Below are 27977 nucleotides of genomic sequence, written 5' to 3' on the forward strand. Positions count from 1 at the left end.
TAGATTCATCGCGAAGTCTTGCATTCTCTCCTGGATCATTTCTAAGCCTTGTTTCTTGATTGCCTTCCTGTGTATTTTTGACCTCTTGCTTCCTTCTCTCATTTAGCCCTTTCGGATCTCCCTACTAGCCTGTTCGTTTGATCGTTTGACCTGGACTGTCCCTGTTTATGCTCTCTCGTTTTGCCCTTATTGTATTATCTGCTTCAACTATAAAAGCCTGCACTTGGATCCTTTCCTTTTGGTCCTAGAGGACGTCACAGTCCTCTTTTGCCATTTCGCTGGACCTGAGGACGCGAGCTCTCAGTGTCTGTGTTTGCAATAGACATTCAAACTGCGTATTTAATCTTGCTGGCTTCAATTCATAGTGTTGTTGTTCTTCCACTGTCTTTCGCTACACATCATCATCAGTCTGTTTAATTATTAATCCCGATTATGTTCCGTTTTGGTTTTGGTTCACAAGAAGAGCCTTTTAAAAATAATAGTCTTATCTATATAGTGCCATATATATTCTGACTGCTTGCTGTGTTGGTTTTTTGTCCATAGGGTTTTTTCCTCCACAGCAGGAGCACTAGCAGCGGCAGTAAAATCTGAGGCCTGGCTGCCCAACCTAAGCCTCAGTGTGTCATAATAGATCTTGTCTGCGTGACGGCACTACAGCCCGCGGCTGCAGCTGTAGGAGATCTCGCTCTCTCAGCTTGCAGGAATTGAGCTCTGCTATGCCTCCTTGTCCGTGTGTGCAGGCCTCAGTTTTAGACCCCGCTTCGGCTTGTGGCCTACAACCCTCAGCCCCCTCCGCCCCCTCGGCCCCCATACCCTGCATCACCTGGTGTCCCCAGAAACCTCAGCACACATGGAGACTACAGGCCTGCGTGGCACATGCATCCTACACCTGGTGTTTTGAATATACAGGGTTCTGTCCAGCAACAACAAAGTTGCGTCTGGTTGGTGTTGCAGTGCCCTCGTGTTAATAAACATTGCCATAAACAAGTGGAGATGCACTTACAGTGGCGAGCCCGCTAGGCGTTCCACTTGTCGCTGTGCCTTGCGATCTCCCACTATGGCTAGGGACTGCACCTGCCTTGGCCAAGTATGTATTGCTGCAGACCCGGAGACATTGGAATGTGGAAGGAGTAACTGTCAATCATTTTGTATGCAGCCAATCACTTCACTGGAAATGCTTGTCAATCACGTTTTATGCGGCTAATCATCTGCAGAAGATATTTGTGAGTCATTTTTGATGCAAGAAGATGCTTTTCTGTCATTTTGTATGCGGCCAATCGTCTTTCTCGTATATAAATATAAGGCTGCAGGAAAAACAAAGAGGAGGGAGGAAACAAATATGTCATGGGCCCCATTCCTCCTACCTGGTTTAAGTAATTCAGGCTAATCAGCCGGATTCGGTTAATATGATAATTTAAGTCAAACTATCTCCTATGATAATTTACTCAGCTGGACATTAAACTTGCTTTGAGGAAAGGAAAAAGACACTTCTGTCAAATGATACTGAAAGTTATCTGGCTAACTTGGTTAGCATCTATGAGGAACGGGGTCCTGGTGTGTTTCTAAGAATTGCGTTGTTGGGGTAAAATTGCCCCCTATGTATTGTACATACACTTTCCAGTAAGTTACTAGTTAAAACTTGCTCTTATAAGGGTTTCTTTGTTCTTATTAGGATTTCTCTGCTCAGACTTATCTCTTTGGCAGATAGAGATCATTTCTACTGCCGTGGACATTCTTTAGTTTTAACGAACCGAAACTATATAACGTGTTCTTATCAGCATAGTGTGTGCTGTGTCCTTGGTACCAGTGCTTCCATGTCTGGATTAAATATTGTCTCCCTAATTATAAAGAATACCTCATGAATTATTGCTTCACGTGTCTCGGAACTGCCCCTGGACATATGCCAAGAAAATATTATCCAGGTTCGGGACGGCCCCGAAACTCCTTTGAAATATTGCTTGTAAAAGGCTGTGTGAAACTTTCAATAAACGAAGATAAACAAACACATTTTATGTCAGTGACTTTACTTCCCGGGACTGTCTCCTGCTGAGAGTCTACACTGTTACTGGAAGTGCTCGGGGTGCCTGATTCACTAGGATCCAAAGGGTTGCTTCAACTGAAGCATTGTAACTTAACATGCGTTGATGTTAGTAGATGGGTTTTAATAACTTGTATATTATTTTTCCAATAATTTGCAATATATATATTCTTAAAAGCAATCGAAGTTAGCTTTAAGCAAGGCTAGTTTGATAGGACAAACAAAACGATGTGACGTTATGGTTAAAATTACATTTTGACGAGTTGAGTTTTGAAAAGCATATTGACCCTCACTGTAAACACTTTACATGAAAGTAAAATTATCTAAGTATAAGTACACTCTAGAGAGCTCCAAGTGTAGGTCCTGTAGGCTAATCTCGCATCCCAAACCAGACCTACTTGTTAATATATAATGCAAACATGTCAGCCCTTGTGCCAAATCACTTCTGACATCAGAAATAAACACTGTGCAAACAGAGAGCTTAACTCGCATTAATGGTAATGGTAATGAGTTTGAATTGTATACTGTAACTAATAATAAATGTAAATATAGAAAATAGTTTTTGCAAACTATAAACCCAGATGGCCAATATTAACACAGAAATTAGAGGACTGATTTCACATTAATGAAGAACGTCATACTTTTATTAACTGAAGATTAAAACATTACAGTTCACATAATACTGTATATGTAAAGTGAATCTGGCACATGAGCTAAACTTAATACGTTCACGTATATTAACCATAAGGTTTAATTTGGAATAGACAATTTGCCTAAAACCCAGCTAATACAGGGAACATATGTAATGATGTGCATTTACATGATGTATTTCCATGCTAAACTCATCAAAGTAACATTCACATAATACATAATACAAAACGAATTTTTAAAAAGTGAGTCATGTAATGTGCATCTTTACCATAATTGTATATCATATTACATTAAATATTATCAAGTTACATACATCACTGGCAACTGACATTCAATTTCACGGAGTGTAAACATGTCATTTGATCTGACACGAGGAAGATTATTTATCTCCCTCTTCCTTGAAGCGCTTACAAAGAAATTAAGAAGGTGATTGTCCACATAAAAAATGACAAGCATTTTCTGCAGGTGATTGGTCGCATAAAAAGTGACAAGCATTTTCTGCAAAGAGATTGGCTGCATACAAAATGATTGACAGTTACTCCTCCCACATTGTAATGTCTCTGGGTCTGCAGCAATACCCTACTCGCCTTGGCAGCTGCTCCCCCTGTGGTGCGCACCCCCGCCCAAGCACATGAACAACAGGAAAGAGCAGCAGAGCGAAGCCCACAGGCTCTGCCCAACCTCCCACCAGCGCAACAGGTGCCGACCCCCCCCACACCATGACGCTCCACCGCCAGCCAACAACACGCTGCTGGAGTCTGAGGGGAGTCTGTCTACCCCATCCCTGAATGAGGGCAGTAGACATGTCACCTGGGAGGAGGACCGCCTGACTCTGGGTCCGCATGCAGACTCAGAGCTTGAGGCAGAGCTCATGGAGGAGGAGCTGGTCTCACCCACCCATCCTCCTCCGTTGAGCAAGGACATTCCTCCTGCGGGACAGGACTGGGAGTTCTGGGTGGTGATTCAGAGGGCTGTGGAGTGTCTCCAACTCCCCTGTCCCTCTGATCCTGCCCCACACGGGCCCTCCCGCTGCTGCCTGACCTCCTCGATGAACTGAAGGCCACCTGGGACCATCTGGCAACAGCCCCCGCCCTAGGCAGGAGAGGGGAGGCTTATGCCAGGACCCAGGGTGCGGCAGAAGTGGGACTTCCAGCGGGTCAACTCCACCATCACATTGCTCGTCTCCCTACCTCCCTGTCTGTGGAGCCACGCGACCTGGCCTGCCCCAAGAGGCAGTGTCGCTTCATGGAGACGCTGCTCCAAAGGGCAGGAGCCCAAGCAGCTCGCCTCAGGAACTGTATTTGGCCCAGCTGGCTGAGCCCTCGGAGCATGATGACACATCATCAACCCTACCCCCTATCTCGGAGATAGCGATGGCGGATGACCAGCTGGTGACGGTGTTGCGTCAAGGGGCAAGGGTGACTGGGTGCGCTTTTCCACCGACCAAAGAGCCGGTGCTAGTTCGGAGCCGGTGCCTAATTTGGAACCATTTTTTGCTTTTCCACCGCAAAAGAACTGGCTCGGTGCCGCACGAAGCCACTTTTTCTGGCACCAAAAACTTGCTGGTCTGGAACCTAAGAACCAGTGACATCAGGGGCCGGGGGCGGGTAAAGACGTCTCCACAAAAAGTGATTTGCCGGAGTGCAGCCGCTATGTTTAAAATGCCAGCAGAGACGCGAGCAGTCAGGAGAGTTTTGATTAAAAATGAGCAAAATCAGCAGCAAACAGCGGTCTGTCAGAGAGACACTACAGTAACAATATGGTCTCACCAGGTCAATAACTAGTTAGGAGTCGGCAAATGGCAGCAATGAGAGATGACTGAGCGCAGCTTCCGTGACAGGAAAGACGTGTTACAGCGATATTATTATCATGATGAGAGTTAATGCGATGATATAGATTGAACAGAAATGTTGTTTGTTAATTAACTGGTCATTAACTGGTCCGGTGTGACGCCGAATCCAGCGCCCCTACGAGTCACGTGTCCTGGGTTGGTTTGCGCATGATTAATAATGTATGAATAAATTAATTTTCTTAGCACAGGGCAAATTACAAAAAACATACATATTGTACAGTAAGAGAAGATCAAATACACAGTAAGATCTGTTACAGTGATGCGCTTTGTGCTCACACGCCAGCAGTGCTGACAATGGATTATTATTATTATTATTATAATTATTATTATTATTATTGTGTATTTGTTAGCAGACGCTCTTATCCAGGGCGACTTTCAACACATAAGAGCATTGCTGCATGTCTGGCAACAGGGACAATGCAACAATGATTTGGGACCATCATCACAGACTTCATCAATAAGCACAATTTCCCATCAAACCATTAACATCACCTGAGATCATCCGACAGTTTATTGATCTGCCACGACTGCGCCGCAAATACCCGAAAACAGCCACATCCATAATCAATAGGCTAGCCTATAATCATTGTGTTTTAAACAAGAATAAAAGTAAAAATACGCCACAAAAATGAATGAAAATGTATCCACTCATACAAAGTATATTCATAATGAACTGTGTGCGCGGTGACGAATGCATGTTAACTCTAACTTGTATTTTATTCAATACAGTAAAAGTGTTTGAAATAGCGAATCGGTGTAAATCCCTTAATGCATGATTAAAAATCAATACAATATCTTAGCATATTCGTATAGTTTGCTTGTCTACATGTGATCTCGCGTTTTTTATTTTGCTTTTGACAATGAGTTTGATTGTGAGGTTAAATAGGGTTTAAAGTCGTAGTCCTCGGTGCTGATTATTATTGCTGTGTTTCTCCACTTCTACTCCACGCTTGGGAACACCCACACCAGTGACGTCAGCGTTCGGTTCCCAAACCGGTGGAAAAGCGGGCTGGTTCCCAAAAACATCAGCTGGTTCCCAGGCCGAGCACCGGCTCCGGCTCCAGCACCAACTCCTTGTCGGTGGAAAAGTGCTATGGGTGATCTCTGGCAGTCATTGTGGCGGTGCGCCGCCAGCTCTGGCTATCCCAGACACGATGGATTCTTGAGGCAGACAGGACCTGCCTCATGGACGCCCCCATCTTGCCCGACTTCGCTTTTGGCCCCTCTGTGGAGGAGATGCTCTCACACACCCTCCAAAAGAGAGAGCAGTCCCTGCAGCTGGCCCGGGTTTACCCCATTGCACCCCAGGCCCAGCAGTATAGGCAGCCTGCGGTAGTTCACCGATGTGGAGGCCCCCACGATCACGGCTCCCAGGCCACAGCCCCGCCCTCCTGCCAACCTCCGCCAGTGTCTCTCTGATAGGCAAGCACCCCCCCAGGCTCCGCCTCCTCCCCCGCCTCCCCCACCACCTGAGCCGCGAAGCGGCCAGCAAACTCTGACCCACCCTTACACCCCCCAGCAACTCTCAAATTGGCAACTCTGCACCCAAAACTCTTGGGTGCTCCAAATTATATCAGCTACTCCCTAAAGTTTCGAACACATCCACCCCCCTTCCAAGTGAGGGACCAGTTGCAGTGTGTGGTGCTTTGCGTCAAAATCACCACTCACCTGGAGAACTGAGCAATCCATGAAGTGCCCCCGCCGGGGCAGCACGAGGGATTCTATTTCCCATACTTCCTAGTGCCCAAGAAAGATAGCAGTTTCTGTCCCATCTTGGATCTGAGGCACCTGAACCACCACCTCAAGGTGTTGTGCTTCAAGATGCTCAACCTGCATACCATGTCCCAGGCCATCAAGCCCGGCGACTGGTTCACCACGGTGGATCTGAAAGATGCATACTTTCACATACCAATTGCTAAGGTACAAAGAAAGTTTCTCTGCTTCGCCTTCAAAGGACGAGCATTTGAGTTTGCTGTTCTCCCCTTCGGCCTGCTGCTAGCCCCACGCACTTTTGCCAAGTGCATGGACGTCATGTTAGCCCCCTAACATGGCTGGTTTGTTCTCACTCGAGGGAACAGGTTCAGAGCCACACGAACCTGATTCTAGGCTGCTTCTCCGAATTGGGCCTCCAGGTCAATCAAGAGAAGAGCCACTTGACGCCAACTCTGACTGCTCCTTGATTCTGTTGCAATGCTTGCCACGTTGGTGCCAGAGAGAGTTGCCTCCATACACACGTGTCTCTCCCTCGTCTGACTGAGAGCTTGTGTCAGGGTATCCCTTTGCCAGAAGCTGCTGGGCCTCCTAGCGGCTGCATCACAGACCCTACCCTTTCGGCCTCCTCCAATTGAGGCTGCTGCAGTGTTGGTTCAGGTCTCTCAGGATACACCCTTGCCGTGATCGAGCACGCAGAGTCACAGTCACTCCGGCGTGCTGGAAGGCGCTCCGTTGGTGGCAGAAACCTCACAATTTGACCCTTGGTGTGCCCCTGGGCCCAGTCTGTCAATGAGCAGTCATGAAAACAGATGCCTCCAAACAAGGTTGGGGAGTAGTCTGCAATGGATGTGTGGATGTGGTGTCCAAGGCAGGTGGATGGAGCTAGCACGGGCCCTCCATATCAATGTCCTGGAGTTACAAGCAGTGCTCCTTGGACAGTGTTATTTCCTGCCAGTCCTATGGGACAGACGTGCTGGTTCAGATGGACAACACAGTGGTGGTTGCCTAAATCAACAGGCAAGGAGGTCTCCGGTTGCGCATACTATACTGTCTAGCACCCTGTCTGCTTCTGTGAGCTCAGCCATGGTTCCGCTCCATCAGAGCAGTTCACCTCCCCGGCCTGTCCAGCACGGTGGCGGACCTCCTCTCTTGGGGAGGCCCTCTGGTTTCTGAATGGTGCCTCCACCCGCATATGATACAGCAACTGTGTAGCTGGTTCGGCAGAGCGGAAGTGGATCTCTTAGCTTCAACTAAGCTTAAGTGAGTCCACTCACTGCCCACTAGAGTTCTCCATCCAAGATCGGTCAGAAACCCTTAGGGAATCAATGCACTATCCCACGTGTGGTCACGCTGTCTCTTTTACATGTTCCCCCTTCTCCTGGTGGTCCTGTGCCCCGCGGTGTATATAGTTAGTTTGTGTGACATTTTAAGTTGTCAGCACAGTGGAGCTCTCCACTCTGTACTGTTCAGTTGAGTAGGATGCTCCTGTGCTCCAGACTGACAGCATGAATGTTCCTGCTGCCATGAAATACTGTACATATTGTTGGCTGTGTATTATTGTTGTTTTTCAGTGGGTCTGTGGCCCCGCTCCTGTTGGATTGGATCAGGGGTCCAATGCCATGATAATGCGCGGAGGCCACACAAGTTGCTTGATTGCCTGTGCCAAATATTGTGCAAGTAGATTACAGCCTCGCTCCTAGCTGCACTAGTAGAGCAGCTGGCCTCGCAATTGTAAGCGGAGGGCGTAAGAGTTAACCTGTGTAGCCCCGCTTTGTATATGCTGATTCTAGACCAGTGGTTTTCAAACCGGTCCTGGTGTACCCCCTGCCCTGCTGTTTTTTGTTCCAACCAAGGTCTTAATTGCTTAATTGAATCCTTAATTGAACTAACAACACGATATACTGTTAAATTAATTAATTAAGTAATTAAGTTCCTCGGGTGGAACAAAAACCAGCAGGGCACCAGGACCGGTTTCAAAACCACTGTTCTAGACAGATCCCAGTAAGAGCTTGACTGTGGTCCTCGCTCCTGGGTGGCCCAGGTGTGGCCTTGTGGGGCCCCTGGGATTACTTTCTGGAGTTGTTGCAAGGCCCCCTAGCAGTCACCTCAGGACAGGCTCCCTTATCACTTTAAAACAGAATTTTACTGTAAAGATACATGTAGTAATATAATCCTTATCTATGGGGATCTTAGGACAGGTAGTTATAAAGTTTGTGTTGCCAGCTAACAAGCACAGAAATCTTATGAAGTATTTTGATTTAGCTTTGGGATAGATCCTATAGCATGCAAATATTCATGGATCTTTCCAGTGGGAGAAAACCTAATTAATAAATGTAACCTTTCACTTTTTTCCCTTCCTTCAACACAAGGGACCGAGTTTCCCTGACTTGGTCAGCAGTTTCTTCCACAGAAAAGACAGGTGAACCAGCTCCTGTTATAAAGAACCAGGATGCTGCACAGAAAGGCCAGGAACACAAGCAGGACACACAGCCTGGCATGTTGTCACAAGCAAATGAGAAGCCCAATCATGGTCCTAATGCAAAGCTCCAAGATAACCCTCCTAAAGTGGTAACAACTTTAACTGCAAAGGACAAACCAAGTACACCAGCAAAGCCCAAACCTAAAACAACCAAAGCCTCTACTGCCTCTCCTAGGACCACCAAAGCCAAAACCACTAAAGCTGCCACAACAACAAATTCCAAAAATAAACCAAAAACAACTGCAAACACCATTCAGAAAGTGCTTCCTGTGCTCGTGACCCCTACACTTGTGCCGCCCATGAATAAAAATGACTTTAAGAAGATGCCAGAATGGGATTTTGAGGATATCTACCTTAGGGAACCCCAGCCAAGACAGACGGTGAGAAACCTCCCTTCAATTTTTAAAATTACACAACTGTACTCCATGATGGAGACAGGCACACTGCTACTTGTGCTATGTGATTGCGTCCCAGTGCACAAAAGAGCATTGCAGTTGATAAAAGGCAAAACAGTTATTAAAAAAAAAAAATACATATTCACAAAGATTTAGACATTACTGCTTGAGGAAACTGATAACAAACATGCTTCCTCTATATTGCATAAAGTCAGTGTGTTTCTTCTGCTATAAGCAAAATTCAGGGTCTTTAAGTGTCCAGTCTACAGGCTGCTGCAGTGTTAGCCTGTCTCCTCAGCAGAAGACACTTTGTCATTTTGTCACTTCCAGGCTGCTGTCTGTCTGGAGTTATGGCATCATCATCATGGAGTTAATGTGTTGCAAATTAAATACAGTCATTACTGTTATATTACAGGAATCAAATGGGAGTTATTGGCTGGATCTAGTTTGTTTGAAAACTGGTCTCCATTATGCAACTGGAATTGTTGATCTTGGATCAAAACTCTTTAAAACAGCAGAGGTGTGATGCCATCCTGGTTGTTAAATTTAAGAAATTTAGTGGAATTTTACTGTAAAGATACATGTAGTAATATAATCCTTATCTCTGGGGATGTTAGGACAGGTAGTTGCCAGAAACACTCCCATCTTCACCTTCTGCTTATAATGCTCAACTTGTATATCTTGGCAACTTGAAATAAGACAACCGTTAAATGACCAGTGTTGTCAAAAGTAAAAATGCACTAGTAACCCAAAATCAATACAAAGTTTAATTAAATAATTGTATAATAAATTATACATAGTTTTATTTTATTGATATTTCATGCAATTATCACCCCCTATGAAGCAATGTGCAACTTGTTAAACTACAGAGCACGAGGTAGGTCTTGTACACCAGTGATTCAGTCAAACCGATTGAGCCACGTGTTCACAGACATGTTTCATCTAACCACCCACATCTCACACCTGTCAAATTCAGTACATTTTCCCAACACATACAGTACTGTGCAAATGTTTTAGGCAGATGTGAAAAAATGCTGTAAAATAAGAATGCTTTCATAAATAGACATGCTAATATATTTTGTTAATTGATAAATATAAAGTGAGAGAACAAAAGAAAAATCTATATCAAATCCATATTTGGTGTGACCACCCTTTGCCTTCAAAACAGCATCAATTCTTCTAGGTACACTTGCACACAGTTTTTGAAGGAACTCGGCAGGTAGGTTGGCCCAAACATCTTGGAGAACTAACTACAGTTCTTCTGTGGATTTAGGCAGCCTCAGTTGCTTCTCTTTCTTCATGTTATCCCAGACAGACTCGATGATGTTGAGATCAGTGCTCTGTGGGGGCCATACCATCACTTCCAGGACTCCTAGTTTTTGATGTAGATTTTTCTTCTGTTCACTCATTTGCATTGATAAATATAATCTATTAACATGTCTATTTTTGAAAGCATTCTTACTTTACAGCATTTTTTCACACCTGCCTAAAACTATTGCACAGTACTGTATATAACCACTGCTATACGAATGTGCACATTAATTTGAGATTCACAGTCACATGTAGTCTGCTGCAATTCTTTACAATCTGATTTTGTTTAGCTTTAACGTCAACCTACCATTACATTGATAGATACCAACAGTTTTTAACACATTGGTGTCACTACATTGCATACAGTGTCCTTTTACAATTTTGACTTGTATATTTATTACTATCACATTCATTTAATTTGTTGTCCAATATCATAAAGTGGTTCTCCAGTGTATTAGCTGCGCATAGATTTTAATGCTTACAATGCAGAATGAAAGCTAGAACATTTCCAACAAATTCAAAGACATCTACATCTAACACTTAACCTGAACCCATCATTGGTGACAGTGAGGCAAAGGGACATAGTGACTATTCTCTCAGGGATCAGTCCCTGTAAGACGCCTGGGCCAGATGGCCTAAAGGGAAGAGTCCTCAAAGAATGTGATGCACAGCTTGGACATGTATTCGCCCAACTTTTTCAATTGGTTTTAAATACATGACTTGTTCCTCGAACATGGAGATCTTCTACCATAATACCTGTTCCAAAAAAACAAGTGCTAAATGTTTGAATGAGTATAGACCTGTAGCTTTAATTTCTATGCTATGCAAATGCATGGAAATAGTTATTTGTAATCAGCTGACCATAAATGTAGCTGATAAGATGGATCCATTACAATTTGCCTATGAATCAAAACGTAGAATAGAGGATGCTACTTTGACATTCTTAGATTTAACTTTTCACCATTTAGATAACTCAGGCACTTCTGCGCAATCGGTCACAGGCTGTTAAGGTGAATGTCTTTTTATCAGATGAATATGTTGTAAATACAGGGGTTCCTCAGGGATGTGTCTTGTCTCCGGTTCTCTTCTCAATCTACATAAATGAGATGATGTGTAATAATAGTGAATGTACCATGATTAAATATGCAGATGATATGGCACTAGTGGCTTGTCTCAAATATGCATCTTCATTATTGCAGTAACTTCAGTGGGTTGATACTTTGAGTGCTTGGTGTGCTGAAAGATTTCTAGAATTAAATGTTTAGAAAACAAAATAATTGTGCTGCTGTGGATGGAGGAAAATGTTAGGCTCATCACATCAGGCATTAACATGTGTCCATTTACAAGTTAAATTAATTAATAAATAAATACAGCAGATCTGGGTTTCCCTCTAAAACATTAAGGACTGGTTTAATAAAAGTCCATTGCATATTGTATCTGGATGATTAATCGTGAAACGTGTGTATTTTGTTTCAACTGTAACTTGCCCTAGTTAAGGACGTCTACTAAATAAATTATAAATAATACGGCAAAAAGTATTGTTTGCAGTTACAAATCTGCAGAAAGAGTACTACATTAAGGGAGTCACGCTGTGCCGTTTAAAATGCATATATACTAGCACAAATGATGACGATAATAATAACAATACATATTTGCTATTTAGTATTATTGTTGCACATGGAAACGTATTCTTATGGGGACGTGTCTGAATATAATGTTGTCTATATTCGTTTAGCTCTTCCTAATATCTCTTAACAGAAACGTATATTTATTACGCTGTTTACAATCATGTAAAGCAGAAAGAATAAAACAGACACAGAAGTCCTCTCCACATCAGGCTGTGTCGCTCGTAGTGTTGTTCTCTGTGTGTGTTTTTAAAACGAAACCCAAACGAAACCCACAATCGCTGCTCCTCCATAAGAGGGACGGACTTCACAGCGGCCTGCTTTTACAGAAACAGCTCTGGGACGTGTCCGGCACGGCACGGCACGGACGCTTAAGCCAGGGGAACCGAGGCATTGGTACTGTGCTGGACCAAAACCTTCTGTTCACTGAAAATTTAGATTTTGTTTTAATATACACTCACCTAAAGGATTATTAGGAACACCATACTAATACTGTGTTTGACCCCCTTTTGCCTTCAGAACTGCCTTAATGCTACGTGGCATTGATTCAACAAGGTGCTGAAAGCATTCTTTAGAAATGTTGGCCCATATTGATAGGATAGCATCTTGCAGTTGATGGAGATTTGTGGGATGCACATCCAGGGCACGAAGCTCCCGTTCCACCACATCCCAAAGATGCTCTATTGGGTTGAGATCTGGTGACTGTGGGGGCCAGTTTAGTACAGTGAACTCATTGTCATGTTCAAGAAACCAATTTGAAATGATTCGACCTTTGTGACATGGTGCATTATCCTGCTGGAAGTAGCCATCAGAGGATGGGTACATGGTGGTCATAAAGGGATGGACATGGTCAGAAACAATGCTCAGGTAGGCCGTGGCATTTAAACGATGCCCAATTGGCACTAAGGGGCCTAAAGTGTGCCAAGTAAACATCCCCCACACCATTACACCACCACCACCAGCCTGCACAGTGGTAACAAGGCATGATGGATCCATGTTCTCATTCTGTTTACGCCAAATTCTGACTCTACCATCTGAATGTCTCAACAGAAATCGAGACTCATCAGACCAGGCAACATTTTTCCAGTCTTCAACTGTCCAATTTTGGTGAGCTTATGCAAATTGTAGCCTCTTTTTCCTATTTGTAGTGGAGATGAGTGGTACCCGGTGGGGTCTTCTGCTGTTGTAGCCCATCCGCCTCAAGGTTGTACGTGTTGTGGCTTCACGAATGCTTTGCTGCATACCTCGGTTGTAACGAGTGGTTATTTCAGTCAAAGTTGCTCTTCTATCAGCTTGAATCAGTCGGCCCATTCTCCTCTGACCTCTAGCATCAACAAGGAATTTTCGCCCACAGGACTGCCGCATACTGGATGTTTTTCCCTTTTCACACCATTCTTTGTAAACCCTAGAAATGGTTGTGCGTGAAAATCCCAGTAACTGAGCAGATTGTGAAATACTCAGACTGGCCCGTCTGGCACCAACAACCATGCCACGCTCAAAATTGCTTAAATCACCTTTCTTTCCCATTCAGACATCCAGTTTGGAGTTCAGGAGATTGTCTTGACCAGGACCACACCCCTAAATGCATTGAAGCAACTGCCATGTGATTGGTTGGTTAGATAATTGCATTAATGAGAAATTGAATAGGTGTTCCTAATAATCCTTTAGGTGAGTGTATATTATATAAGAACGCACAACAGCGACTCTTTCTACTTTCTACTAGGAAATTAAGAAGTTTTGATGTTGGCAAGGACCTTTTTAAAGTCTGTCTATAGATCTCTAATTGAGAGTATTCAAACCTTTAACATAGTATCATGGTATGGCAACCTTTCCGCTATAAAACAAAATTGGAAAGAGTTGTCAAACCAGGCAAGTCAAATAATAGGTATTACAGAGCTACAATTAGCAGATCTGTATCATCAAGCAGTCAGAAGGAAAGCTATTCACATTTCTAATGACAATACACATCCTATTAACTCATCATTTCAATTACTGTGATCAGGTCAACAATATGAAGTTCTTCTTGGATGAAAAATATGTTCAAAAAAATAGTTTATTCCATCTGCAATTTTAATCCTTAATGAGGAAAAAGAGATGAGAACCTGAGAAGTGTGGGGATACTCTGTGTGGGAATTTGTGTGTGTATGTGTCCTGTAGGGGTGAATATATGTGTAGGTGTGTGTTGTTTGTATGGTAGAGTATGTGTACAGGTATGTGCCTCCTGTATGGGAGAATATATGTAGGGGTGTACTGCTTGTATGTGAGTAAAGGATGTTGCTGGTTAACAATGAGTTACTGCTGTGCTTTTAGCTTGTAACATGGTGTATTATGTTTTTATTTATTAATCCTGTGTGACTACTGTTGTGTGTTTTTTGGTGTTATTGTGCCAAGGTGTAAGCTAAAAAATTAATTTCCGTTTTTATGTATTATTAAATGGACAATTAAGTTTTATTATTATTATTATTATTATTATTGATTGGAAACACAAAAGTGTAATGCAAGAACATTTACAACAACTATAAAGACCTGTACCATACTGCTTTTGAACATGGGTTTCATCAAGTTACCAAACATAAGTAGTAAACTATCTATGTCACTACAAGAGTTTACAGATCCAAATCTACCAGGCCAAATTTGTGGAGTGCTTGGGATATTGTTGTCACATATACACTTTGACCAGGCCTGGCCATAAAAGCCTGCAGGTTTCACAAAATTGCCATTGGCCTCTTGGTAGTCTCTCAGATCAGTCTGCTTCTTGCTCAGTCATCCAGTTTGGAAGGACAGCCTGGCCTGAACTAGGCAGAGTTTTGGTGGTGATATGCACCTTCCACTTCTTAATAATCAGCTCGACCATACTCCAAGGGATAATCCTATACCTATCCCCGATGTGTGCCTTTCAACAACTTTGTCCCAGAGTTCTTTTGAATGCCCTTTGGTGCTCACCATTGAGTCTTTGCTTTGAAATGCACTGCCCAACAGAGGGAACCTACAGGAACTGCTGATTGTATCCTGATGAACTGCTGAATTTATCCTGAAATCATGTGAATCACTAGAATGTAACGCAAGTTACAGGCCACTTAACGTGGGGTGTCAATTTCAAGGCAATTGGTTATACCTGAGCTAATTCAATCAATCAATCAATCAATCAATCAATCAATCAATCAATTTTTATGTGTATAGCGCCCTTTGCACGGTAACCACAGAGCGCTTTACAGACTGGTAAACCTACAACAAATGTACAGCAAAATAAAATAATACATAAATACAATAAAGTAAAATAAATATAGACCTGCAAACAGTTTACATGATCTAAAATAAAGTAAGTGAACATTTAAATAAATAAACCATTTATGTAGGCATGTAGGAGAAAATGAATCTCTGGGGGTCCACGGCTTAGGGCCTAGGCCTAATGGTTGCCTCCCCTCCAGGCAGTATAGTTATTACAGCAGCAAGGAGATGAGAAAGTTATTGATCGGTACTGCTGGCTGTGGTCTTCCCTCTGGAGGGGGCCTCTCACCGGCCATTGGGGGTGAGGGGGTTGGATCATCAACATCCTTTGGTTGATGGTCCCGGAGGAGGGTTGTGCCTCGTCAGACTTCCATGGTGGGGAATGAGGTGCCTCATTGGACCCTCAGAGGGGGCTGTTGCTGGAAGACAAGAAGACAGTTGTGCTCAGATACTGGTCATGCAGTGCAGGACATTTCCAAAGACAGTTGTGCAATTGCATGTCCATGGCACACTGGCGGCACTATGGGCTAGAAAAAACAGAGACTAAAGAGATGAGTCTTCAGTCACGATTTAAAGGCTAAGACAGAGGGGACAATATAATTGTGTGTCGTCTGTGTAACTGTGAAAGTTAGTATTATGTAGTTGAATGATATGACCTAAAGGGAGCATGTACAATGAAAAAAGTATAAGTCCGAGGACTGAGCCATGTGGGACTCCGTACTTAACCTCAGTTATGTTTGAGTGGTTCTCGTTAATCTGTACATATTGGAGTCTGTTTAACAGATATGATTTAAACCATGACAGTAAATTGTGAGACAGGCCAACAAGTGGTGTATCAAGATTTTGTGGTCGATTATGTCAAAAGCCGCACTTAAGTCTAATAAAATAATAACACTGGCGTGCCCTAAGTCGGAGGACTGAAACACGTCATTCAATACTTTTAACAGGGCCATTTCTGTGCTATGGCCGGAATAGAAGCCTGATTTAATTTTTTCATAAAGATGATTCTCAGTTAAAAAAGCTTGCAATTGGTTTGCAACTACTTTCTCTAGAACCTTAAAAAGGAAGGGAAGGTTTGAGATAGGTCGATAGTGTTTAGGCTGATTAGGGTCGGCGCTGGATTTCTTAAGAAGTGGTTTAATTACAGCTATTTTAAACAATTCAGGAACAGATTCTGAGAATAAAGAGACATTAATAATATTATGTATTATGTGAATAATTAATTGCAGAGATTGTTTTAGCAGTTTAGTGGGTATAGGGTCTAGTGCGCAGGTTGTAGTTTTCATTTTAGTAATTACAGATACCAATTCCTGGTGATTCACTGCGTTAAATGAGTCCAAGGTAGGTAGGGGCTGTGAAGGACTGCATGCGTCGGCTATAGTATCTGTGTATGTTTCCTGTTCTATCTGTTTTCTAATGCCGTTAACTTTGCTATTGAAATGATCCATGAAGTCATTGCTGATGATTGTCTGATTCTACTCCAGGCAGCTCAAATGTAATAAGGCAGTGGTCAGAAATTGTCTGGTTTTGGGGTGATATTATTAGGTTGTGAGGGGGTCATCTTTAATGTTAATATGTATGTTATAGTCCCCCAAAATAATGAGTTTATCATAGTGTATGGCTAAGTCCGATAAGAGATCGCTAAATTCGGTCATAAAAAGAAATAGGGGCCTGGTGGCCTATAAACAGCTATAAACTGAAGAGGTGGATTAAGCCTAAATTCTACCAGGTGAATTTCAAAAGATGTGAAGCTGTGTAATGTGGCTCAGTAGAGATGCAGGTCTGTGCGGTAGATGGTGGCTAGGCCTCCCCCACAGCCTTTTGTACGGGCCTTCTGGCAGTAAGAGAAGTCAATAGGAGAGGCTTCTACTAATGGAATAGTGTCGTCTGGTCTTAGTCATGGTGAGCACATCTATGTGTGTCAGTTATGGTGTCATTTATTAAGGCTGCTTTGCTAGGTAGTGAGCAGATGTTTAAGACAGCAAGCTTATACATGGGAGGAGTAATGTTAACAGGGAATTTCTGTTGTGTAGTTTTAACTTTTATTAGATTGTTGAAACGAGGGCCCCGAGAGGAAGGAATACATCTAAACCTATGAAAAATTATTGTTTTAATAGGATAACTATTTATTTTGTTTGTATAAGATTTAATTTCAGGATTATGTACTTTATTGGATGCCCCCAGGCAGGGATCTAGGATCGGGGTCAGGCTATGCTGGAAGTTACAGGCAGACTGCAGTGTAGGACGGCGAGCCTGCAGCCTGAGCGGTACTCTGAAGAGTTATGTTTTTAAACAACTAGCTAAATTATTAGATAACATTAGCGCTCCTCTCCAGCTCGGATGGAGCCCATCTCTTCTGTATAAGCCATGCCAATCCCAATTGTTCACAAAAGCTAAATTATTTGATGCACACCAGCTTGTCAACCAGCTAAATACAGAGGGCCTCATCCCCTCTGTGTAATGTTGGTAGCGGGCCAGAGACAATTATATTCTGACGTCGTGTTTTCGCTGTCTTGCATAGTGATGCAAAGTTTCTTTTTAAAATCTCTGATTGTCTAAGTCTAATATCGTTAGTGCCAGAAACTTCACTGCTGGGCAGTTAGTTTAATTTAGCTTCGATGTCAGAGACTCTGGCTCCCGGGAGGCATTTTACTTCTACTACTGGTGACACAATCTTTATATTTCTATGCTGTCTCAATAATGAGCCCCTTCTCCGCAGACGCGCCGCCGAGGGTTCAAATCTGTTCGCGGCCCGGATGGGAGACCAGTGCGCCTGAGCGCTAGCTCTTGATTTCGCGCTTCCAGAGCCACTCTTTACCGAGACCCAGCAGCCTGCTGAGACTGCGCAGCCGCCGGTGTGGCCTCTCGCTGCTACAGAGCATGGATCCGTGTTTCTACAGACCAAGTCCAGACAATTTTCGCCCTCTTTTATTTTTCTAAGAGTATCTACGTGCCCCTCCAACACGTGTACTCATTCCACCAACTCCTTATTAACTACGCATTTTGTGCAAGTAAAATTATCATTATGGTCGGTGGATCTAACCATGGTAAACATGCTGCACGACAAACAGTAAATGGCGTTAGAAAAAGACATATTAGCAGTGCTGCCCTTCTGTGTGCGCTGTTGTTTTTGCTGCCCTTGAGTGCGGTACATCCACGGCACAGGCGCTCTGCACGGCGCTGTCGATGTTGCTCTTGCTTCACTTCAGACGTGCAGTGGGCTACACCGGTCACGTCCGCTTGCTCGCTCTCTCAGGATTGCTATTATATGGGATGTGGATACTTATACAACCAGGCTTTTTCAGTTTTTCAATGTTTTACTAGAATATTTTTTCACTTGGAAGTTGTGGGGGGGAAAAAACGAAATTATTTATTGCAGTTTAATATGTATAGTCGATGAGTAATCATGATTATGGCTTACACAACTGGAGTGTTGGGACAGCATAGTACTGGAATATAAAAGTTACTCTTTAACTTCACAAAGTGAATTCGCCTATTCATACAAACCAGCACAGGCAAGTGGTGCGATTCAGATGAAGCAAATTATAATAATGACTCGAGTTGATGTGGGGAAGAGAGATCTGGTGCTTTTGTAGTTTTTCCACTGTGTTTCCGGGAAGTAATGACAATACATGCTATAACCCTGAAAGAGCATACATGCCGGCTATTGACATCCACCATTATTTGGTGAGTCTTCAATCTTTAAATGTAAAAATGTGCTTATATGAATATGAATCAAACTGGAAAAGTGCTTTATATCTTACTCATGCACAATATGTAAGTAGGGGAAAACTACCAAATCAGTTCAGGGCTGGCTATGCATTTCTCTATACAGATTCCAGAGCTCTAACAAATTATGTCTTCATGAAATCTTGGTGCGGTGCCACTTAAATGTCAGAAGCATTGAAGGGGAGGTAAACAATCTAAACAAATTGTTAATGTAAACTGTGTGTGGGATTTCTGTAATTTATAGATATCAAACCCCAGATCTCCAAGCTGTGCATTTCAAATCTATTATGCCACCTTTCAGAGAGTGACATTGAATAGATTTTGTTTCTGTTTGAAATGATTTTCAGCTGGGGGCTCAATGGAGGTGTAACTTTAATTGTGTTGGAAGAGTCCACCAGTCCAGAAGGATGTGCCAGTGTAGAATGGGCCTTTAATCACTATTTGTACTCACCTCAGTTGCCCTATATGTCCTGCTCTGTTTCAGACCTGCCCAGAGTCAATCATGGCCTCCGAAGACCCTGAGTTTAAGAAGGCTTTTGTTCCAGACATTCAAATCTTTATGCAAAAGGAGCACTTCAGCAGGAGTGAATGGAACCGGTTGGTCCACTTCAACAATCCCTTCGGCTTCATGGGAGGGAACTATACCCGTAAGTGAGCAGAGGCCTCCTCTGATACTGTACACCCTCCTGCTAATTATTATTTTATTTTAGACATATCCTCCACTCAATTAAACTGCAAGAAAACCAAGATCATTGGGGAAAGTGCCGTGTGAAAGCAGATTAATTCTGGTCTGCTGCAAACGGAATACACACACATTCCACAGTGCATCGTTTGAGAAGGCAAATCTACAACATTTGTCCTTTTCTTCTCTTTTGAATTACCCTGCAGAAGTGAAGGAGGCCATAGAACTGATCCCCAAACTGAAAGACTATCAGCTCCTGCCTGTTCCCAAAACCGACCCCCAAGGCTGTATCCGCTGCGCCGTCGTCGGGAATGGAGGGATTCTCAATGGCTCCAGGAAGGGTGAAGAAATCGATTCTCATGATTATGTATTTCGGTGAGTTGTTTATTCTCCCTGAGCTCCTCCCAGATGAAGAGTCAATACTTTAACATTGTTGGCTCCAGTGGCAACCCCTTTCCTGACTTTCCTCAGCCATTTTTAAATAGAAGGATTGGTCTCTGCCCTACCAATAATCTCTTTCCAGATTTTAACCCTTTAATCTCCTACAGTGACTGCTATAAAAAGGTACAAAAGAGATTTGGGTGATCATTACTTGTATATAGACAACGATTGTAATGTATGGAATGGAATGGGGTCACAAACTGCTCATACTATTAATATTGAGATCAAATGATCTTGGTATGCTTACAAATCAATTATTAATAAAAGCACAGACTAGTTAATGAGAAGCATAAGAATGTGAGAGAGGTTGTGAACACATGGAGACCATTGGGCCCATCTGGATTGTATGGTTTTCACTGGCCAATTGACACCTTGCAGAAATTCAGTTTCAAATACATGGTTGGGAAACAACCTGTTTTTCTAAAGAAAGGCCTCCTATTAATTAGATTAGGCCTCCAATGCCAATATTTGCCAATCGTGGGTCTATCTGTTGGCTCTTTTGCTTTGAGACCTGAAACATACGAGCTGGATATCTTAGTTGGTTTGAATGTGAAAGTGTTTAAGAGCACCAGTGTATTTCACTGTATGTGCCATCAAAATCAGGCTCTTCCATAATGCCAGCTGTATGCCAGCTGCACACCAGCTTTCCCAAGGGAAGTGAGAAGACAGAGTCACAGGAATAAGCTGGAGGCAGGATCTGTAACTACTGTGAAGCCCGGACTCTCCCGTTACTGTTACCTCTACTTTTGTCCGAAGGGAGGCAGAAAAACCAGGCTGTACTCCACGGGTTCAGGGATTAGTTGGGAAAAGTTTATTTACTTGTTTTCTTCTTCACAGTACTATTTTCTTCTCAGGTCTCCTACTGTGACCTGACAGAACCCAACCTTTACTGCGCCCACTCTTCAGGGCGGGTCCCAACAATCCCAGCTCCTAATATCTTACACTTCACAATTTACAGATCTAATAACCAAACAAAATGTGGCGTGTGGGCCAACCAAAGTTTTATACTAAATAACTACAACACAAAACACCAGCTGGTCCACTGACTACACAGTTAAAACAAACCAAACTGTCAGCTCAAAACAACTTCCTTGCTACCGGCCCAACACTCTCCTTTTGTCCTCTGCCCCACCCCTATTTATATATGTCAGGTTGCTGGGGTTGATTGACCTTAATTGCTCAATCACCCCAACCACCTGCAGTCCATAAGCAGACAGGGAATGACAATTAACCCCCTCCCTGTCACACTCCTCCTTCCCCAGTGTTCCACATCCCAGGTATTTTTTTATTTTTTTTTAATTCTTTATTATTTATTTTTTTTAACCTCCGCTTCTGTCACACTACACTAAGATCACCTGCCTGTTACAATTTTTCCAGGATGAATGGTGCTGTAATCAAAGGCTATGAAGACGACGTTGGAAAGAAAACTTCAGTTTACATCCACACCGCCCACTCCTTGACCACCTCCTTGTATTTATTTAAGAAGGCTGGCTTTGACAGTATACCACATGATGAGGTATTTTTTTGTTGTGGTTCCCCAAATGCTCATGCAGGAAAAACTGTACTTTTTTGCCACAGAAGTGCAATTCAAAGACATTTACCCTGTTTCACAGGTGATTCCATAAAGTGGTTAAAGATCACATTAATCTTGACTCATTAAACACAAAATAGGTTAATTTAGTAAATTGAGAGCTTGGTTCCAGTGTAAGCCAGACCCTGATATTTTCCAGTAAGGATAGACACTGTTTCAGCCAAATGTGTCAGTTTACCAACTGATGGTATAATAATATTGTTGAGTCACATTTAATCTAAATCTGTGGTTCCCAATCCTGGGGTCATGACTCCATTTGAGATTAAAAACAAATGTCGTCCCAAAACCTCTAGGCTAGCTGACTTTATTCATTGATAATTCTTAAATTAATAATACATTAGTGATACTCTAAAATGTTTTTAAATGTTTTAATTTACGAATTTAAACATGCATTATAATGCTACATTTATGATATATATATATATATATATTTATTTATCTGTGGTCCATTTTGGGCTTGCAAAATATTGCCACTATGTAAAACTGGGGTCATGAAAAGGATTAGGTTGTTAAGCCCTGGTCTGAATAAAGATGTTTAAAGGCATTGCTTTATAATGTGTAAGGACCCACAGAGCGCTTCACATATGAGAACAATTAATACAAGGTGTAAAAATAAACCATTAGGCATGGAGGACAGAAAACCAACTAATAAGTCCATGTTTATCACCTAATAATGTAGATTTTCATCAAGGTAAGCATACTGTCATCTGTCTACATGAGCAGGAAGAAATTTTCCACACTCTGTCTTTAATACAATTAATATAATTAATTAATTAAGTAACAGCAGAGTCCCTGACCTCCTTCCGGCGATTACTTAAGATGCACCTTTTCAGACTCTACTTGTAATTTAGTCATTTATTATCCTGTAAGATTACACTTTACAATGTTTTATCATACTACTTGCCTTGCGTTACTAGCACTCATATTGTTTGATTTCCCCTATGCTCCCTTTTCCTTGGCCCTTGACTGTGACCTAACATCTTGTCTGCACTCAGCTTTTACAATCCAGGATGTAAGACCTCATATATTGTACACACTTGTGTAATTTGGAATTCGTAAAATGTATTATTCTTTGAATTGAATCGACCAATTTTTTTGTGTTATTAAGAGCTCATGAACTAGAGATCCCACCCCTGATCAGCTCCATGCCACAAATATGATTGTGTTCCAACATTGAGTTTGACATTCTTAAGGGTCCATCTGACGATTGGCTGAAGTAAAAGACAGTTGAGCTTCACTAAAGTTTCTGTGGAATTTCGGACAGCCTATTTTTGATGCAATAGACATTTCTATTACACTACCACTGACAGTCTTGTGTACTTTCTTTTCTAAAGGGCATCAAGTATGTCATGATCCCAGAGGGCATGCGAGATTTTCAGTGGCTCACAGGCCTGTTACGGAACACATCTGTTGCCTTTGGGCCCTACAGGAATCGGCGGTAAGTTTCCCACTTTCATGTTAACAATAAAAGGTTAAGAGGATGTAAGATATTCAAGTATGTAACATATTCACCAGGATACACAAGTTGCTCAGGTACATTTTTTGGCCCACAGAATGGGTCAGGCAGCTAGAACAATGAAGAGCATACAGCGCCAATTTAAATACAACCTTTGTTAATTTCCTGGTTCCTGAAGATGAGCAATCATTTACCTCATCTTGGACACTCCCAGCAGGATTTTTTTTCCCCATCGTCATCATCATCATTACATAGGCTACATTTACAATGTTTCCATTGTCTAAGTTGGATCGGGTCCCCTCTTTCCTGAACACACAACAAAACGGACAGACAGGTGGATATATACAGACCGAGCAACTGACCAAACAGGTAAACACAGTGGATGGTCATCCTGTTTCCTAAAATCCAAAGCTATGCACACTCGGGTGCGTCATTCCTGCCAATGAGTCCATTGTCGGGTCTAACAAGTATGCTGGGACACACTACACGATTTTAAGCCCGATTTGAGCCCGATTTGGCCCTCATGACAGGCAGCTGGTCGGGTGCGTCCCGCTGCCGCTGGTCATGCAGTGAGAGACGGGCTGGTGCGTCGCTCCTCCGATCCGATCGTAAGCTGGTCGGAGCCGCTGAGTTTTTTAAACCCGTTTCATGTTTACGACTCGATCGGCGCCGATCGTGGAGAGTGACGTCATCAGCAGCCAATGAGCTGAGCTGACTGAAGAAGAGAAAAGAATCAGGAGAATAAACATGACAGAAGAATAAGATTGTCATACGTATTTATTAAAATACTTCAAATACCAATGGTTGTTTCGGCGCAGGTTATTTTAAAATACTCTAATACAGGGAAAATAATATTTTCAAATACCAATTAGTATCTGTAATTGACCAGGTCTGCACTAAATATCGACCCTCCAATGCGCTGCTCACACTGTGGGATGGACAGAGCCGGTGTGTCGCTCAGTGCGGCTCTCACAGTGCGGCTCTCATGGCCATATGTGTCCCTGTAGCGATCGGTGTGCGCTTCTTCACAGCGCAAAATACAGCAATTCGGTGCAAAATAGTCGTTAAGTGTGAGCTGCGCACTGTTCACAAAATCGGGTCCGATTGTAGAAATAATGTAGTATGACCCCAGCATAAGCAAGAGTTGGGAAGCAACAGTAATGTATCAGGAATCTATTTTATCTAAGTGAATAAAACCTGAAAACAACTAATACGTGTGATGAATAACTGTGCATCTCAGCCCCTTCATTTTTATATGCAGCCTGAGATGTTGGTTGTTCAGTAGGAGAATGGGATATACAAGAGTGTTTTTAAACCTCAAACTAGCAGCACATTACAAATCTCCCTTTCAGACCTCTCCAGACTGTACTGTACTTTTTACATTACCAAACACTGACTAAACAAGGTGAATGATTAGAGGGAACATTTTGTTGCTATTGTTGCATTATTGTTGCATTATCAGTTTTGTTTTACTTTGTGGCTTGTCTTTATAGGCCATGGAAAGAATATGCTGGTCAGTTCGATATCAACAGGTTCTATGTGCTACACCCTGATTTCCTCCGATATGTCAAAAACAGGTAAGAATTACAAAGGAGAGCTTTGGAAAAACGTTAGCCGCCAGTGATTCCGATCCCAGGTCAGCGGTCTTAAATCTTTTCTCTGTTTCACACCTCAGGTTCATGAAGTCCAAGCAGCTCGAGGGTCCACACTGGCACATCTTCAGGCCAACCAATGGGGCATTCACCCTGTTCTTAGCCCTGCATGTCTGCGATGTTGTAAGCCACCTTGCTCCTCTACTGCTTTCCAGAAAACTGAAAAATAGTCTATAAACTAGATTAGTGTTTCCCTATGCTGAGCTTTGGACCCATTGTTTTATAGTTCAGTGTTTTTTCTGCTCTCTATTAGAGCTACAGAACCTGATTAAGACCAGAGGCGCAGCTTGTGAACAGGCAAGGCAGGCAACTGCCTGGGGCCCCAGGCCATTAGGGGGCCCCCAAGGTTATTTATAACATAGCCTTATTCATGGTAGAGTGTAGTGACACACACTTAAGTGTATTAAATCCACAATAAACCCACATAAAGGTGTGGTACAACCACAGAAAAAGCATGTTAAAAGTTTCACAGGTTTGCTGTATGGATATTAAATGATGAACATACAGTGGTGTGCTATTGTCACTGTGCTGAAAGTCAAGTTAACCCCTGGTGTGCACAAACACATGTAGTCTACAATTATTTTTGGGTGCACCTTCACCAAGCCAAGCCCTCCCCATGCCATGAAAGTCTATACTGCTCTCCTGCTTGACAACCCATTCTATCAGCCCAGTTTCTCACTGTTTTTTTCTTGCTCTCAGGTGGATGCCTATGGATTCATCACAGAAGACCACAACAAGTATCCCAACTACTATTGTGAAAAGGCAAAAACCAGAGTGATTTTCTACATCAATCATGACTATAATCTGGAAATCAAAACTTGGAAGAAACTGCATGACACCAAGATCTTGAAACTTTACCAGCGGAAAGACGAGCCTCAGCAGCACCAAAAACCTTAAATAAGAAGAGACTTTTATTTATTTAACTAGATAGTGGATAAACTGAACTACCACTTGGATAATTATTTAATTTAATTTTAATCATTATTTATTTTCATGTTGTTAGAGAAGGAAGCATGGTTTGAATATAGGTCTATAGAACCATATAGTACTATATGTACTAAATGGGTAGGTTGAAAAAGTAAAGACGGCTCAACGATTACCTCACCAAACAAACTTGAGAAAGCACAAACCCTTGCTTGACAAAAGCCAAAGCAGTCTTGCTAGTAGCACTTGGTTGTTATTTTTACCACCATTGTACAGAAGGAAACATGCTCCATAAACTATGAAAACCTGTCTGGACCAGCAGGCTCCTTTTCACTCTAGTTGGTAGAACTGAATATTATTCTCCACAGCAAAGTGGTCTGCAAATCTGTGTATTGTGGAGTTAACCTGATATAAATTACCTGCTAATCTCAGATGTGTCACGTGCCTGTTTGTGTGAATACTGACCTTTGTTTCCCCAAATACTCAACTCTTATATTGGTGCAGCCTCAGTTGCCACCAGTGTTTAAGCTTTTTCATCTGTATGAAGTTCAGTGATCGATTCTATGTTCTGTGGTCACCCCTTGACCAGACGTTTGTACATTTCCACCACCTAGTGGCCCAGGTTATTATGTCATGAGCCATGTCCTCTCCTTTGAAATTGCTTTATATTTTCTTATCATATTGTCTGATAAATTAAGTAATAAACTGATTAACTGAATGAATCAAGACCCTAATTTTTAATACATATTTTAAAAATACAGGAAGCTGTAGAAATAACGGAAGGGGTTGACTGAAAGACTGTTCAGCATACTTCAATCTGCCCAATTCAGATCAGATTAACATTGTGACTTAATGTTTTGAATAAATACGATTACTACTACAAATAATAAAACTATAACTGGACATTGTTTTGGTTTACTGACTTCACAGAAGTTCAATTAGAAATTGATTTGGCCTCTTTGACTGACATCAATATCTGTGTCCATCAATTTAGAAAATAAACCTGAAACTTAGATGGTGGAAAAACAAAAGACTGACACAATACAGCAAGCCATCCCACCCAGATTAACTGGGTGGATTGGGGGGGGCTGCCTTCCAGGAAGTGGTTTGTGCTGGTCACAGTGAAGGCCCTAATAGGCTAGAATTCATTTGAAAGGATGATCCCAGCTAACGTTGTAGCAACTTTGCAATGAGGTGAGTACTGAACTTTGTAGCAACACGAATTTGTAGACTCCTGGGTATGATGCCAAAATATTGAAAAGTGTTTTTTGTATACTTACAGCCCTGAGGTGACAAATGGCAAATTTAATATCCAAATTAACAGAATTAAATGAATACAATTCCTTTAATACCAAAATGAAACCAAACTATTACCTCACACTGCTTTACAATCTTAAATGTATGGATATAGGTGGACAGTTGATTTCAGGGCACATAGAGTATACAAGCTGCATGCATAAACCTAACGTTAGTGCCAATGAGGCTGCGAATCATTCACAGGAATAAGTGACTCATTGTGGTTTCTATTATTTCACATGACTAATTAAGCATATGAAGGCTTAGACTTAGACCATTAGGTCTCTTAGTAATAGCCCCGGGTCTTTTGATTCAATTCCGATTATTTCCCATAACGGCATTTCTGCGCGATTATATTATACTGACGTGCGAAAACTTAATACGAAAACACCGTCAGCCCCCCCATCCCCACACACACACTCATACCGGAGAGATCACCGTCAGCCCCCCCATCCCCACACACACACTCATACCGGAGAGATCACCGTCAGCCCCCCCATCCCCACACACACACTCATACCGGAGAGATCACCGTCAGCCCCCCCATCCCCACACACACACTCATACCGGAGAGATCACCGTCAGCCCCCCCATCCCCACACACACACTCATACCGGAGAGATCACCGTCAGCCCCCCCATCCCCACACACACACTCATACCGGAGAGATCACCGTCAGCCCCCCCATCCCCACACACACACTCATACCGGAGAGATCACCGTCAGCCCCCCCATCCCCACACACACACTCATACCGGAGAGATCACCGTCAGCCCCCCCATCCCCACACACACACTCATACCGGAGAGATCACCGTCAGCCCCCCCATCCCCACACACACACTCATACCGGAGAGATCACCGTCAGCCCCCCCATCCCCACACACACACTCATACCGGAGAGATCACCGTCAG

At 42.7% G+C, this 27977-nt stretch overlaps 1 protein-coding gene across 1 annotated transcript in view; it reads left to right on the forward strand.

Annotated features, from left to right (window-relative positions):
- The window catches only part of LOC136750058 (alpha-N-acetylgalactosaminide alpha-2,6-sialyltransferase 2), a 32054-nt gene extending 5569 nt beyond the window's left edge, over positions 1-26485 (forward strand). Inside the window, exons 2-9 of the mRNA XM_066704816.1 lie at positions 8624-9113; positions 19506-19668; positions 19910-20078; positions 21522-21660; positions 23070-23173; positions 24685-24768; positions 24867-24966; positions 25543-26485. Of these exons, the coding sequence (XP_066560913.1) occupies positions 8624-9113; positions 19506-19668; positions 19910-20078; positions 21522-21660; positions 23070-23173; positions 24685-24768; positions 24867-24966; positions 25543-25740 (1447 nt within the window). The 3' untranslated portion in view covers positions 25741-26485. The remainder of the gene's footprint in view (positions 1-8623; positions 9114-19505; positions 19669-19909; positions 20079-21521; positions 21661-23069; positions 23174-24684; positions 24769-24866; positions 24967-25542) is intronic.
- Positions 26486-27977: the final 1492 nt, after the last annotated feature.

This window comes from Amia ocellicauda, chromosome 5 (genome assembly GCF_036373705.1).
Source record: "Amia ocellicauda isolate fAmiCal2 chromosome 5, fAmiCal2.hap1, whole genome shotgun sequence".
Lineage (NCBI taxonomy): Eukaryota > Metazoa > Chordata > Actinopteri > Amiiformes > Amiidae > Amia > Amia ocellicauda.